General features: G+C 40.5%; 1 protein-coding gene across 2 annotated transcripts in view; it reads left to right on the forward strand.

The window, feature by feature from the left end:
* The window catches only part of CACNA2D1 (calcium voltage-gated channel auxiliary subunit alpha2delta 1), a 960,240-nt gene that overhangs the window by 213,946 nt on the left and 730,072 nt on the right, over positions 1-16,222 (forward strand). For both annotated transcript variants that reach the window (XM_082257081.1, XM_082257082.1), the window contains exon 3: positions 11,161-11,277. In XM_082257081.1, the coding sequence (XP_082113207.1) occupies positions 11,161-11,277 (117 nt within the window). The remainder of the gene's footprint in view (positions 1-11,160; positions 11,278-16,222) is intronic.

A 16,222-nucleotide genomic window follows, 5' to 3' on the forward strand; every position in this document is an offset into this window, starting at 1 on the left:
TGCATCTTTTGTGAACTTTCAGAAAATGCACCAAAAAAGCGGGACATCATAGAAGTCTATGTGTGTTTGTGTGTATGTATATGTATGTAAGTAAATACATACTGTCCTGGAAAATTTATAAATAGGTAACCCTTATCCTCATATTGATTAATGGTTCCAAATTAATAATAACTTCTGCAGTAGGGAACAGATACAAAAAGATGCACTCAGCATCTTTCAAAAAATAACTGTGCTGTTTTATCTGACGCAATGAAGGTTTTTATACACATGTTTACGTAGGTATCACATTAATATTACAATTATACTTTTATGGTAACAAGGGGCGTAACATAGGCAGGCTAATTCTAATCAGGACTTGAAAGAATGCAAACATTATTAGTGCCGTGTGCATAATGAGTGCAGTGTGTAATACATACAATATAGAATACAATATTAAAAAAAGATTACAAATTTCCTTTACAATACACTGCTTTTTCAGGGTTGATTCATAATAGTGGCAGGGACTGCAGCTCCTCTAATAAACGATTTAAAAGATGGTGTAGAGGTAATGTATGTCGCCTTCTCAACGCTTGTTTTAATGCCCTAAATGCAGCATCAACGTGCCGCCACTGTGTGCGCCACCAAGAAGCCATGGACAGAGGCTCACCCTCTCTTTCGACCCCTTCCCCTACCCTTTATTTCCATTTTTTCTTTTTATTTGTATCCAGCACATTACTTCTATATTATTGTTTTTGTCCTACTTTTTTGCACTTTTTCTTCTTACAAAATTGTACATATGAATTGTGGATAAGCAAGTAAAGCTGTCTCCTTACAGGCGCACACTCAATTGTAGGTAAACTTGAAATGTTAACAAAAAAAGTTTTATGCAGCATGTTGATAGGATTGTTAGGCTGTATTTGCACCTATGATTCCAATTAAATTTTTTATGTGTTTGTAACAAAATTCTTATTAAAATATATTTAGCTTCTAAGCCAAATGTAAAACCCTTATACGCTATATTGTCAAAAGTATTAAGACCTGACCTCAACTCAATAGAATTTGGGATGAATTAAAGCAGAGAATGCGAGCCAGGCCTTCTCTCCAATATCAGCACCTGACCTCACAAATGTGCTTCTCGAAGAATGGTCAAACATTCCCATAGACACATTCCTAAACCTTGTGGACAGCCTTCCCAGAAGAGTTGAAGCTGTTATAGCTGCAAAGGGTGGGCCAATTCAATATTTAACCCTACGGACTAAGACTGGGGTGCCAAGTTCATGTGCGTGTAAAGGCAGGTGTCTCAATACTTTTGACTATAGTGTATATACCCTTTTATATCACATGTACCCCCAAACAGTCAATGAATATCTGTTGAATCAAGAATAATCCAGCAAAACCTATTTGGTTGATGCTCGCCTTTCTATTATTAAAATTGTCCTAAGCCTGGTATAATGCCTTGTTTTCAGTGCAGGGAAGCTGAATAAGAAACTGTCTGCAAATTGGCATAAATGTTTTTATAGCTTCAGGTAATTTTTGTTGTGCAAGATTATACCAGTTTGCCATTTTTTCTGCATACTTTTTGCTGTTTTTATATTTTGCTTCAATATTGTAGCCTTTACGTCTTTCCTTTATAAACTGGAGAAAAAAACAGACAAGATTTTGCATCAAATTGATATTAGGTGTTTTATTGATTCTGTCATAGTAGCAATATATAAGCTATAGAAAGAGAGTCTCCCCATGACCATAGATGTTTTTTTTCCGGGGGAGGGGTTCAGCTCTCTCAAACTGCAAGAGTGACACAAGATAGTGCTCTTCGCACCTGCACAGTAAGGTTCGCTATGTGGGTGTTTTCTAAAAGCAGTGGGCCTGTGTGCAAGATCATTGCGCTGAATATTGGCTGTGGCTTTGAGGGACACAGACTCAAGTGGTCAGTAGTAAGTGTTGTAGAGTTCAGGCATCCGTAGTAAGTGAGGCAGGTTTCAGGGGCAGTAGTAAGTGGGGTGTGGGGGGGGGGGGGACATTTTTGAGAATAGTTATGGTCAGAATTCCACTTTAACTGCTTCCCGTCCACCCACTGCACATACATGGTGGGGCGGGAGCAGTTCCGATGTGTGTTGACGTACCCATATGTTACTCCGCATCGGAGGCTTGTGTGCGGCTCTCAGAGCACGCACCCAGGAGCCCGGTGATCGGTGTGTCACATTACAGCTGTGTCTGTGTGATTATATGGTTTTGTATCATGTGATTGCTGTGTCCAATCAGATGGTAAACACAGAAAACTGGATGTAAACAACTATTCTCTCTGCTCTCACAGAGATTGACTGTCTGTGCAGCCTATGAGTGTACACACTGCATATACACTCACAGACTGCAGTGCCAGCCTGCCCCAGTTTTCCTGATCACTGCCCCAAGTGTAACAACAATAAAAAGTAGAACCACCCCCTGTCACCATTGCTTACAGTAACATTGCCAAACACCATACCAACGTCCTGATCACCACCATACCAGCTTCCTGGTGACCACCATACCCCATACCAGCCTCCTAATCACTGCCATTCACTATACGAGCACCCTGATCACCACCATGCACCATACCAGTGCCCTGATCACCACCATACTAGCGTGCTGATCACTGCCACATCATACTAATGTTCTGATCACTGCCATATGCCATACCAGCATCCTGATTACCGCCATACACCATATCAGCATCATGATCACTTCCATACATTATACCAGTACCCTGATCACCACCATACTCCATGATAGTGACCTGATCACCACCATACGCTATACCAGCACCTTATCATTGTCATACACCATACCAGCACCCTAATCACCACCATACACCATACCAGCACTCTGATTACATCCACGTCATACCAGTATCCGGATCACCACCATACCAGTGTCCTGATCACCTCAATGCGCCATACCAGTATCCTGATCACCCCTATACACCATACTAGCATCCTGATCTCCGCCATATGTCGTACCAGCGTCCTGATTATTGTCATACACCTTACCAGTGTTCTGATCATGGGTATTTTTTGTGTCCTTATAAACACCTTAACTGCTTCCTGTCCAGCGATGTACCAGTGATTCCAAAGCTGGTTCTTTGTTTACCTAGCTGTTACTGACCAGGGAAGAAGCCAATCAGTTCAATCTGTGTCTCGTTGGCTGCACTGGAGGCCAGATGATAGGTATGGTATCTAATATATCCTAGATCTCTCCATAAAGAGGACATGTCATGTTGTTCATCCCTTGTCATAGCAATTTATTTTTTTCTTTTAAATAAAATAAAAAAAATTGAAAGTGCCCCCGTCCACCCTTGTTTGCACACAAATCCATGCACATGTGGTGGTCCCACATGCGGGTCGATCGCACTACACATGTGAAGTATCGCCGGGAACTTCAGAGTGGGAGCAATCATTTTAGCTCCAGACTTCCTGTGAAACTCTAAACTGGTAACCTGTGAAGGCTTTTAAATTGTCACCTATGGGAATTTTAAGGTACCATATTTGGTGGTATTCCATGGGCGGGCGAAATCTTAAAGCAATACATGTTTGATATCTATTTACTCTGCCTAAAATCCACTTTTATATTTTACCAAAAAATGGGTATTGTATTGTGTGTGTTTGCATTAAATTAATTAAAGTGTACTTTTTCCAAAAAATTTGCATTTGAAAAACTGTTGCGCAAATACCGTGCAACATAAACATATGCAACGCACAGCATTTTATCCTCTAGGTCCTCTGCTTAAAAAAAAAATATATATATATATATATATATATATATATACATATATTATATATATATATATATATATACCGTATATATATTATTTGGGGGTTTTAAGTAGTTTTCTAGTAAAAAATGATGATTTATATATATATAGGAGAGGAATGTCAGAATTGCCCCTGAACTGGAAGTAGTTAAGGTGCTTCTTGAATATTAAGCCCCTCTGTGTGGCTAGGCTGGTGATGTGTTATGAGGGGTAATTCTAAGTATGCCCATGCTATGTGTGAGAAATATCTTATTAAATTGCTTTTTTTTAAATAACTTGGGGTGTTTACTCTCCAAAATGTTGTTATTTTGTGGGTGTTTCTTCTGTCCTTGTGCTCCAAGGCCTCCAAAAATAGGATAGGTAGTCAGGAAATTAGATGCATTAGTTATACCCCTAGAAAACCTGAATGTACTCCTTGGATTTTGGGACCCTCTGTGTGCCTAGGCTGTGAAAAAGTCTCACACAAGTGGTATTGCCACACTATGGAGAAGTAGCAGAATGTGTTGTAGGGTGTATTTCTAATGCCCCATACACACGTGCAGATTATCTGCAGACTTTTGTCTGCAGACTTACCAAAACCATATAATATGAGGTCAAACCTAAACACTTTCAATTTGTATGCAATCCGGCAGGCCCTTGCACTACATAGAAAAGGTAAGTCTGCAGACAAAAGTCTTCAGATAATCTGCACGTGTGTACGGGGCATTAGTATGCCCATGCTGTTTGTTAGAAATATCTTATTCATTCACAACTTAAAATTCATTCACAACAAAAAATACATTTTATTTTCTTTCCTATGTTTTCCAAAAACGTGTAGAAATGTTTTTTCAGAAGACTTATTATGTCTTTCAGAAAATACCTTGGAGTGTTTGCTTTCTAAAATAGGGTCATTTTATGGGTGTTTCCACTATTCTGGTGCTCTAGGGCCTCCAAAAATGTGATAGGGGAGGTGGGGTAGTATGAGGGATAGGTGAGGTGGTAACAAGCAGCGCATTGCATGTTAATGCACATGCTCTGACAAAAAATATTAAAGATCCCCCCCCCCCTCCCTGTCTAGGCAAAAATCCCAGTAGAGGGAGGGGGATAAGAAAAAAGTAAAAAAGGTATTAAAAAAAATAAACGTGCATTTAGCAAATGGAAGTCTGAGCGCAATTGGGAAAAGGGTGAAAATGGTGAAGGTCTGTGTCGTGGCATACCTATCTCGCATTTTCTGGATACCTTATTGGCCTATACGGGATACCTTTTTCTACTCTGAAGAATGCCTTGATTGGCATTCAAAAATGCTTGACTTAAACAAACTGTATGAGTTAATTAATCTCATTTCTCTTTATTTCTTTACACATGTCATTGAGCTTGCATAAAGCTAAAAATATATATATCAGCTGAAGCTACCCGCAACTACCTGTTATAAGGGGAACTTTGTCTGGACTGTCTGGACAGCTTGACCGCCAGAGCCAACAATATCATCTAAAAGCCCCTTCGGAATCTTCTGATGAGCGCCACCGAAGGAAATTCCCTTTATGACAAATAATCACAAATATAGATTATCACAATGCTTGCTATAATTAATTGTTAACCTTAATTGGACAAAAGATGTTAATAACAACCCATTTCTTGTACGTCAGATTGTAATGACAAACCCATTTTTGAGTATATTTAAACTCCAGCAACGTTGTAATAAACCAGGTCATTTTTGATTCGGCCATCTTGAGTCTTATTCTGATCTCATTATATATATATATATATATATATATATATATATACATATATATATATATCATCTGATTTGGTATCACTGACTAACAGTTAACAGGTATTTTGTACCTGAGGAAAATTTCAACGACAGTCTGCTTTAAAGCTGAGCTTCAGGAATTAGGCAAAAATGTACTCTTCCATTGTGCCCAACACTGCATGGTTAAGTTTCAGGGGGAGATAACTGCGGGGAGTATGGCTATGTTTAAGAGACGTACATCTCAAGGATCTAAACATTCAGGGGTATGAGAAATGATTACGGCCACACACACCTACACAGGTTGAACTGGATGGACTATTGTCTTTATTTAGCCTCAACTACAATGTAACTATGTAACTATGTAGATGAAGAGGCTCTGATGCTTACTTTACACCCTTCTCTGACGCTGTCCTCTTTACCTAGTGCTGGATGTGGACGGTCCCTCAGTGTCCATTAAGTCCCTGCAGACTTAATGATCAGTTAACCTTTTCAATGCAGGGCATTTTGCCTTTTACCTGGAGTTCTGTGTTAATGAGAAAAAGTACAGCTTTTTTTTTTTTTTTTTTTAAGAAAAGGTTATACTTTTGCTGTATATTGTGATAAATCAGGAATCTATTCATGCAGACTTGTAAAATTACTGACACATACAGTGGGTGGTAAGAGATCTTCCTGTCCTCATGAAATCATATGGGAACGCTGCTGTACGAATGCAGCAAACACGAGGAGGGTAGCCTGTTCCCTTTGTTGGGGAGAATGGGGAGGAATTGAAAAATGACTGAAAAGATCTTTTTGTGCAATAATAAGCACTTCTTACATTCAGGCATTCATATTCATCGTTGTTCTGTTGCTAACCCCTAAATAACTGCAAGGAATCCTTGAGGCTCATGTTTGTATTTTTTGAGTTATGTACAGCTACTTACAGCATTTGATAATCTATAAAATGTGCAAGATTATGCTGCAAGTCATATTCTTCTACAGCATGTGACTCATTCTGAAAATAAAATGTAAATCTGTCTAAGCTTCCATACATGGATTAAATGTTTTATGATAATGCAAATTGGCTTTAGATGCCAGATGAATGTGACATGACACATCACTGTTCGTGTGTACTACAATCTATTCATTTACTCTTTCATCTTAACTCCTACAGCTGTGTAATATATCAACCCACTCTGTCTGTGCTGTAAATACTTATGTTCTCTTCATTCCTCAAGAATTACAGTTTGGATGACTTCAGATTTAAAGCATGTATTGGCCTATTTATCTATCTATCTATCTATCTATCTATCTATCTATCTATCTATCTATCTATCTATCTATCTATCTATCTATCTATCTATCTATCTATCTATCTATCTATCTATCTATCTATCTATCTATCTATCTATCTATCTATCTATCTATCTATCTATCTATCTATCTATCTATCTATCTATCTACCGTATTTTCCGGCGTATAAGACGACTGGGCGTATAAGACGACCCCCCTAATTTTCATCTACCAAAAATAATTATACTTAGTTTACCTTGGAGATAATATACTCGGCGTATAAGACGACCCCCCATTTTTGGGTGATTTTTTTGAGGTTCAAAAGTAGTCTTATACGCCAGAAAATACAGTATCTATCTATCTATCTATCTATCTATCTATCTATCTATCTATCTATCTATCTATCTATCTATCTATCTATCTATCTATCTATCTATCTATCTATGTCTTTTTTGTAAGCGGGAACGCATATTGTATATATATATATATTGATTGGTTTGAGCACAAGTTATAGCATCTACAAATTTTGGGATATTTTTATTTCTTTTTAAATTTTATTTCTTTTTTTACTGGTGATGGCGGCGATCAGCGACTTATAGGGGGACTGTAATATTTGGGTAGACAAATCAGACACTAACACTTTTGGCACTTTTTGGGGACCAGTGGCACTAATAGAGTTATCGGTGGTAAAAAATATGCAATGTCACTGTATTAATGTCCCTGACTGGGAAGGGGTTAACATCAGGGGCAATCAAAAGGTTAACTGTGGGCCAGTGCTTGGTTACTGTGGGGGAGGTCCTTTTACTATGGAAAGGCATTGATTCATGTCCCTGCTTTACAGGAACACAGGGTCAATGCCTTCCCTACTGACAGAACACCGACCCGCCTTGTGTATATAGGCAGATCGCTGCTCTTCCTCTGTGCTGAACAATCAGCGGGTGCCGGCGGACATCGCATCCACAGTACCTGCCGTTGAGCTCCTGCTGTTTGTGATCACAGCAGCAGCGGGTCGCCGACGGCGTGCGTGCATCAGACCCGGAAGTGTCAGATCATGTACTAGGTACATGATTTGGCGCAGAGTGGTCACCCTGCCGCAGTATATCTATGGCGGGCAGTCAGTGGTGTATTTAGGTTTTGTACTGCCCTAGGCCTGACTAAACTTGTATACCGCCTAATTTAAATATGACCCACCGCTTCCTGCAAAGGCCACACCCCTTACTGTTTATGACCCACCCTGTCATCTGTAAACCACAGACCATAACCACAGTCTATCAGTGCCCATCAGCATAGCCTCATTAGTTCCCATAGGTTCAGCCTCATCAGTGCAGCCTTATCAGTGCCGTCTCATTACTGCCCATCAGTGCAGCATATCAGTCTGTCCTCATCAGTGGCCATCAGTATAGCCCCATCAGTGGCCACCAGTGCAGCCTTATCAGTGCCCATTAGTACATCTTTATGTCACAGGATTAGTAAGATTACTCCTTTCTTTTAAGATATTTGGACTTGTCTTTGGTGCCATTGATTGTGATCATAGGATTATTTCACTTATTTGTATAATATATAGGAAGTCCATAGTCATTATACAAATAAGTGAAATAATCTGTGGCAGCTGACATGATGCCTGCCAAACCTGGGGGCAGAGGAGGGTAGGTCGAGCATTAGGCTGCAGTGCCACACTTATTCGCATTGGCGGCCGTCAGGCCAGTTGTATTAAGTGTGGTCGGCAGCCTGCAGTCTGTCCACATGTCCTCACCCGCCGGTATTTTCATACTGGCAGGTAGCAGTGTGACCGCTTTATCGGGTTGCCAGACTGATTTGCCTCCTGGACCCTGCCCTCTGGCCCTATTCGCGCCATAAAACTGGCACTATAATAAAAGTGTAGCGCTAGCCAGTGGGGACCCTTTTCGTGTGGCAGCCAGGAGGAGGCTGTTTTTTTTTTCACGCGGGGAGCAGCTTTATTTTTTTGCTGCCCCCTTGCAAAGTGCCGCCCTAGGCCTTGGCCTTGTTGGCCTAGGCCAGGATACAGCACTGCAGGCAGTTGTTAAGTGGTTGAGGTGTAAAAATGCAAGCAATGAGAAACTTCCTTTAGTCTGCATCGGTACAAATTTCTGCAAATGAGCATGTTTTTTAACGATAAGCAGTGTGTACACGTATTGAATCAACAGGAACAGCTGAACTGCCCAAATTTGGATGTGTGTGTATCACTCTCTGTTCAACAGAACCTGGTGGTAGGACCAGCTTCTTTAGAGCGGTCCTGCTGGAAAACCAGCATTTGATCAGCTCACGCAGCCAGTGGCTGCAGTGCTTATCTGTGTATTCTGACATGGAGGGGAGGAAACATTAAGAGTGACATAAAATATTCCAGGATATATTTATATATATATATATATATTGAGAGAGAGAGAGTGTGTATAAATAGAGGTTAAAGTCATTTAATTTGCTGTGGGCAAACATTAGGACTACAGATGTGTGTTTTGTCTATTAGTGCACGTTTTTATCAATGCATTCAGTAATTACAGAGCACTTCATAGCTCTCAATCATTGTAGTCATATCCCACTAACTTTGCTGCTAGCAGTGATGAAGAGTAATAGTATTATGGAGGTGCAAAGGGAAAGTTAGGCCTCATGCATAGCTGCTCTTAGGGGCGTCTTTTTTTCCAGCCTCCTAATGCCCCTGCATGTTGGTCTATGTATCAATATACACATAGGCTGTTAGTTTAGAGGCAGAGGCATAGACTGTAGAGTTTAGAGGCAGAGGCATTTAAAGACAGGAAAAAAAACAATGCCAGTGCGTCCAGGATCAGCGGCTTTTTAGCAGAAAAAAGACTTGATGCTTCTAAACATGTACAAATGCTTCTAAACACTCATTAACACTAGTCTTGTTTAACGCTTCAGCGTTATTTCATTTCAGTGACCAATGAAACAAAATAACACCCAAACGCTTGATGCTGCTAATCGTGCCTAAACGTGTTACAAACTTGCACATGCATCAAGCATATTTTCAGCCAAAATGCCCCTGCCAGGAGGGAAGACATCTAGGAGAGAAAGAAAGAAAGAAATATGTCTAGTGTGCATGAGGTATTACAGAAAGGCACTGCTGTCAATAAATATAAGTCAGAGGTCAGTCATGGGAATGTAGACTGCACAGATTACCCATATGTATTTAAAGAAATAAACCAACGCAATTATGGTAGTTTAAATGGCCGCAGCACCTTTATTGGCATACATATAAACAAATACTCAATAATATCTTTATTAAACTTCATAAATGAACAAATATTAAAACTTTAAAATTCAAATAAATATGTACTGTATATATTTCTCGCTTAGTCATAAAAAACTCAAGCAAATAAATAAATAAATTCATCAGAAGTCCCCCCTTGAATCAAGGGTGACAAAACCACATAACAGGTGCTGCGACAGGGTGGGGGGGATCAAACAAAAAGTGGTCCAGGCGCTAATCCTTTGGATAAGTTCTTCAGGGGCCATAAAGCCAAATGTAAGTGAAACCAATAAATACTGTTACACCCAGGCTGCCAAATCCCTGACACGGGATGGTGTGCAAACTGTCAGAATTGTTAGAAGGGGGGATGGTGCAATGCGGTGTAAAAATTAGCCATACTGCATAAATAAAAATTACTGGCAAGAAAGTGTTGATGAAAAAATGTCATGAAAGTTTTAATAGGTAGGAAAGGGAATTAAAATAACAGCCAAACCAGTCCCTTAGTCTCCGGTATCTCCCTGGGGTGCTGTGGGAATCCCATGCTGTGGGAAGCAGGACGATCCAGACCCAAAGATGGTGAACAGGAGGGGAGAGGTGGTGTGAAACCCCAGAGGTGCAGGGGGACATCAATGCGGCTGGAAAGGACCTTGTAAGTACTGTGTGTGGCCGCTACACAGACTAGGTGCTGGATCCACCGCAATCACCGGAACTGCCGCCTGGATGACATCACCGGAAGTGACGACCGGAACTCCGGTGGAGCGCTTGGCCGCATTGACGTCCCCTTGCACCTCTGGGGTTTCACACCACCTCTCCCCTCCTGTTCACCATCTTTGGGTCTGGATCGTGGCAGCCACAATCCCATGAAGTGGGCCTTTTACCATGCCCCACTTGTTATTAGAGCCAGGGAGTAACGCAAACATGAACTCACTATAATTCACATAATATAATTCACATAAACCGGCAGCAGAATATCAATGCAAACGCCATTCATGTTGTACACCATGGTGAACACCAGACAACAGACTCCAATGCATTTATTTACTTATTAGTAATGGAAACAATAGGAGTGTTAACATCCTAAATTTTCACAAACCATTTTATTGTAAATTACTTTTCAAAGCAGTACATTTGGCAAGTGTGTGTTTAACTAATCTTGATCTTTTCTTTCAGATTTACACGAAGAACAAAAATTTGTACACTGTGGAGGCCAATAATGCACGTCAGTTGGTCGAAAGTGCTGCAACGAATATAGAAAAACTACTACGGAACCGTTCTAAAGCTCTTGAGGTAAGTGATAGATTTTCTTATTAATAACAGTGTAACTGAAATTCAAAATGTTATACTGTAAATCTCTGCAGCAATATTTTGGACCACTAAACAGGAGCTCCAGCAAACCAATCAACATATAAGCGTGTAAGAGTCTATGATAGAATCACAGCACCATATATATTTATTTACATATCAGTCAACTTTTTATTATTTCCCATATATTTTTATGCATTGGTTTCATACACCTTTTAGCACTGGAGCAATTTATATATCCAGACACAGTTAGATGTGGAGAAGATATGTTATCAAATAATAAGATCAATTAACATACACATATCTAGAAACTAGAACATATTTTTCTCTGTATTTGGTATTCAGCAGCGCCAGACCCAATAATTATTCCTATATTTCCATACTTCCCTTTTAGGGTAAGTAATCGGGTGGGCAGCAACACCATTTTTTTATTTAATATTTTCTCATCAATTTGCGTGGGATTATTTTCATTCTCTTGTATGATAGCATCATGTTAACACGTTCTTTGTTCAAAAATCAAAATAGTTTTCGGAAATACAAATGTTCCTTAAAAAAATATTTGATGTTAATTGATTTAAAATTGCAATTACAGTACCAAGCAGAGTATCCCAGTTAGTGTCTCAACTCATTTAGACTGAGGCACTAAGTGGCCCCACTGGGTCACTAAAGGGTTTATGATGTGTTGACAATTGATAAACCATTACAGTGCTGCAACCAAACATTTCAAGCATTTAATAAGAACTCCACTAACCCATGTGACTGCATATTGTGGGTGCCATGTTTTCAGAATAGGGTAATATTTTTCCAAGGCCTCACCCAAGGTGATGGGGTTCAGCAGCTGTTCCCTGACTATCAGAAATGATTAATATGTACCCACCCATCTCCTACCCTGCCAGCAAAGATAACACAAACAGCAAATGATTGGGCTCATAACTAACTTAGCTCCTCACATTCTCACAATCAGGAAGGTGATGTTATTTTTACCTCTGTAGCAGAGCTGGATAAAGGGGGGGAATGCGGAGGTAGGCTGTGCCCCTCCCCCCAGATTTTGGTCCTGCCCCCCTCTCAGGACCAGTGGTATCAGCAGGGCAGACCCTATAATGAGGCACTGAAGCCCAGCCCAAGCACCATGGTGCACATAGCCTCAAGGATAAAATGAAAGTATTTGCACCCCAGATCAGACAGGCTTGATCTGTTTCTGCTCTGCCTGGGTTTTTAATAAAATGCTTTAGCATGATTAATAGGCACTGACCATAATAAAGTAAACTGTCACTGGCCTGACCAGGTAAAGAGATGAAGCCTACATAGAAGCTTTAATGTGACATTAAACTCTGGTTAAAAAAAAACGTGTTCTTAACTCACAAATATACCTTTTATTGCACTTAGCCTCCTCCAGATCCACAAATTCCTTCTTTTTTTTATATGTTTTCCTGTTTGGCAGTGGCTACCTTCATTCTCTATGGTCCCACTGTATGTAGAAACATAGTCATTTTTCCTGGCTCACTCCCAAGAAGGACTATGGAATATGGAATTTGTAAGGTGCATAGAGCAGTGCACATGACCCCAGCTAACATGCACTAATAAAAAACAAATGTGAGGGATTGGGGATAAGGAGAGGCTTGGGAGCTCACGGAGGACATCACAAGGAGGCAGAAAAACTCAGTAAGACTAGGTTCACACCAATGCGGCTCTATGAGCCCTGTTTTGCACAGGCACGGCAGCCCATTCATTTGACTGGGCTGGCTGTGCCTCCAGAAATGCAGGGAAAATGTACCTGCACCATTTCTGGAATCACAGCCAGCATTGGAACTGCAAGCGCAGTGCGGTTCCCAGTGTGGATGAGAAATCAAGTGCATCCACCAAGTTTTTCTGGGTGGGTGGTTTCAGATGTGAGCCTAGGCTAATAAAATATTCAGTGAAAAATAGATTAAAGTAGTGGGCTTAACCGCTTGCCGACCGCCGCACGACTATTTACTGCAGCGGTCAGCCCCTCACAGGCAAAGCGACGTAGGGCTACGTTGCTAGCCTGTGAGGCTCTAGGGAGCGAGCGCGCGCTGCCGGAGGCGCGCTCCCGCTCCCGCGCGGTCACAGACCCCCCCGCGCGTGTGTCCGGTGGACCCGATGTCCGCCGGGCACTCGCGATCTTCCGTTACACCGGAAGAAAGGCAGGCGGCTAATGTAAACAAAGCCGCCTGTCATTCTTCCCTGTGTAAGAATGGAGATCACACGGTTCTACTATGTAGGACCGTTGATCTCTCTTCTTACACTAGTAGCCACAGCCAATCACAGTTAGAAACACGCCCCTAGGGACACACTTAACCCCTCCCTCTCCAATAAAGTTAACTCCTTCACTGCCAGTGTCATTTTTACAGTAACAGTGCATATGTATAGCACTGATTACTGCAGTAATGTCACTGGTAACCCCAAAAGTGTCAAAAATGACAGTCAAGGGTCCGATCTGTCCGCCACAATGTCGCAGTCCCGCAAAAAAAATCGCAGATCGCCACCATTACTCATTAAAAAAAAAAACAACTAAAATGACAAAAATATTTCCCTTAGTTAGTAAACGCAATAACTTTTGCGCAAACCAATCAAAATATGCTTTTTGCGATTTTTTTTTTACCAAACATAGGTAGCATAAAACAAATTGGCTTAAAATGTTAAAATTAACATCTTATGCTAATCTTAAAATTATCTTAAAAATTTTGATTTTTACATTTTTTTGGGGGAATTTCATATAAAAAATGTGAAGAATATTGTTATTTTTGCAAAATTGATGCTATTTTTTTGTTTATAGGGCATGATCAAAAAATCGCACAGGTGATCAAATACCACCAAAAGAAATCTCTGTTTGTGGGAAAAAAAGGACGTCAAATTCGTTTAGGTACAGCGTCGCACGGCCGCGCAATTGTCCGTTAAAGTCACGCAGTGCCGAATCGCAAAATAGGCCCTGGTCAGGAAGGGGGTAAAATCTTCTGGGGCTTAAGTATTAATCACTTGCCAATTTGGCACTTTTACCCCCTTCCTGACCAGGCCAAATTTTAGCTTTCAGCTCTGCTGCACTTTGAATGACAATTGCGCGGTTATGTAACAATGTGCCCAAACAAAAGTTTTAGAATTTTTTTATTTTAACATAAATAGAGCTTTCATTTGGTGGTATTTAATCACCCAAAATGTTGGGAAAAAAACAACTTTTTCATTGAGTTTTTGAAACAGGTCATTTTTCTCCTTTTCTGACGTGCGCTGATGAGGCGGCACTGATGAGGCGGCACTTGTGGACACTGATGAGGAGGCACTGCTGGGCATTAATAAGGCTGCACTGATAGGTGGCACTGATGGGCATTATTGGCAGCACTGGTGGGCACTGATTGGCAGCACTGGTGGGCACACATTGGCAGCACTGTTTAGACTTGACTGATAATTAGGAGACTGATCATCAGTGTACATGTCCCTTTTAGAGAAGCCGGTTATCAGCTCTCTTTTCCTCTCCTCATGCACGTCAGCATGAGGAAAGGAGTGCCGATAACTGGCTTCTATTTACATCCGTAATCAGCTGTGATTGGACAGAGCTGTTCACATGGCAAAGAGCCGCTGATCGGCTCTTTACCCTGATCTGTGATCAGCAATGTCCTCTGGACACTGTAATCACAGACCAGGCTGCCCGTGCCCTGCAGCGATCACGGGAGGCTGTCATGTGACAGCCTCCCAGAACTAGCCGTCCTTGCTGTAGCTATCATTCGCCTACAGCAAGATCAGCGAGTTGTTAAAGTGTTTGATGCGCATGAATTATTTTTGCAGAATAAGGATATTGTTTAGTGTCACTTTAATAGTTAGTGAAGATCATTGCCATTTACAAACAATAGCTAACCATGCCCTTTCTAATTTTGCAAAAAGTATGCTATCTGTAACCACTCTTATTGTGCTGCAGCTCCTCTAATAATATATATATATATATATATATTTTTTTTTTTTTTTTTCCAGCAATATCATTTCCTTTAATGAGGGACATTCATTTTCCCATCAATTTGTGTCCAACCCTAGGATTTTGTTATGCACAGATCTTGTTTTGCATTATCATCCTTATATATTTATTCACTTAAAATGTAGGAACCCCCATGGCTGTGGCTGGCTGCAGTCTGATTTAGGTCTAAAGATAATTGTATCCTATTTTCTTCTTCTTCTTACAAACATCAATTTCTTAAATGGCCTGCATACAGAGTACTGCACAAATAAAGCAGCTGCCTCCTGAACATTGCAGGCCTGGATGCAAAATTGCAAGATAATGTAATTGTTTGGATATTGAGATGATGTCAATACACTGTCCAGAATGCTGTCATCTCCTAAGTGCATCTGAAACCTCTGAACTTGTTTCTATGCTAGAGGATGCTTCAGATGACAGTTGCTTAAACTGAAGGTCATCAGATTCTGCCAAGCACAAGAATAATGCTCTTGGGCCCTGATTGTCTACCATAGAGGTGTGGGGTGGCAGACACTGTTTCCCATGGACACACAGTAGCTCATTACAATATAAATCCTATTACTTTTTAGTAGCTAGCATGAAATCTGATCTCAAAACAAAATGTCAGATTAGTTACTGTGTACTAATTTTATTATTATTATTAATAATATTATTATTTTTATAATTTAGAATTTGTTTCCAGTTTACTGGCGAATGGAGATAGTACAGGTACTATAAAATTAAATCGAAGAGGGTTAAGAGGGTCTTGTTTGTGGGAGCTTACAATCTAAAGGGAGGGGCTTGTGTTACAAAAGACATTGACTGATTAACTGTGAGAAATTAACTGATGGAAAAGGTAGAAGTTGTGTTTTTGGGTGGAGGTGGGATAGGCTTCTGTGAGGAGATGAATGCTCATGCTAAACAAAGGACTGGCTGCTAGGGGATAAGCTACGTATTAATATAAATGGCTAA

The sequence above is a fragment of the Pelophylax lessonae genome (genome assembly GCF_965119305.1).
Source record: "Pelophylax lessonae genome assembly, chromosome: 4".
Classification (NCBI taxonomy): Eukaryota; Metazoa; Chordata; class Amphibia; order Anura; family Ranidae; genus Pelophylax; species Pelophylax lessonae.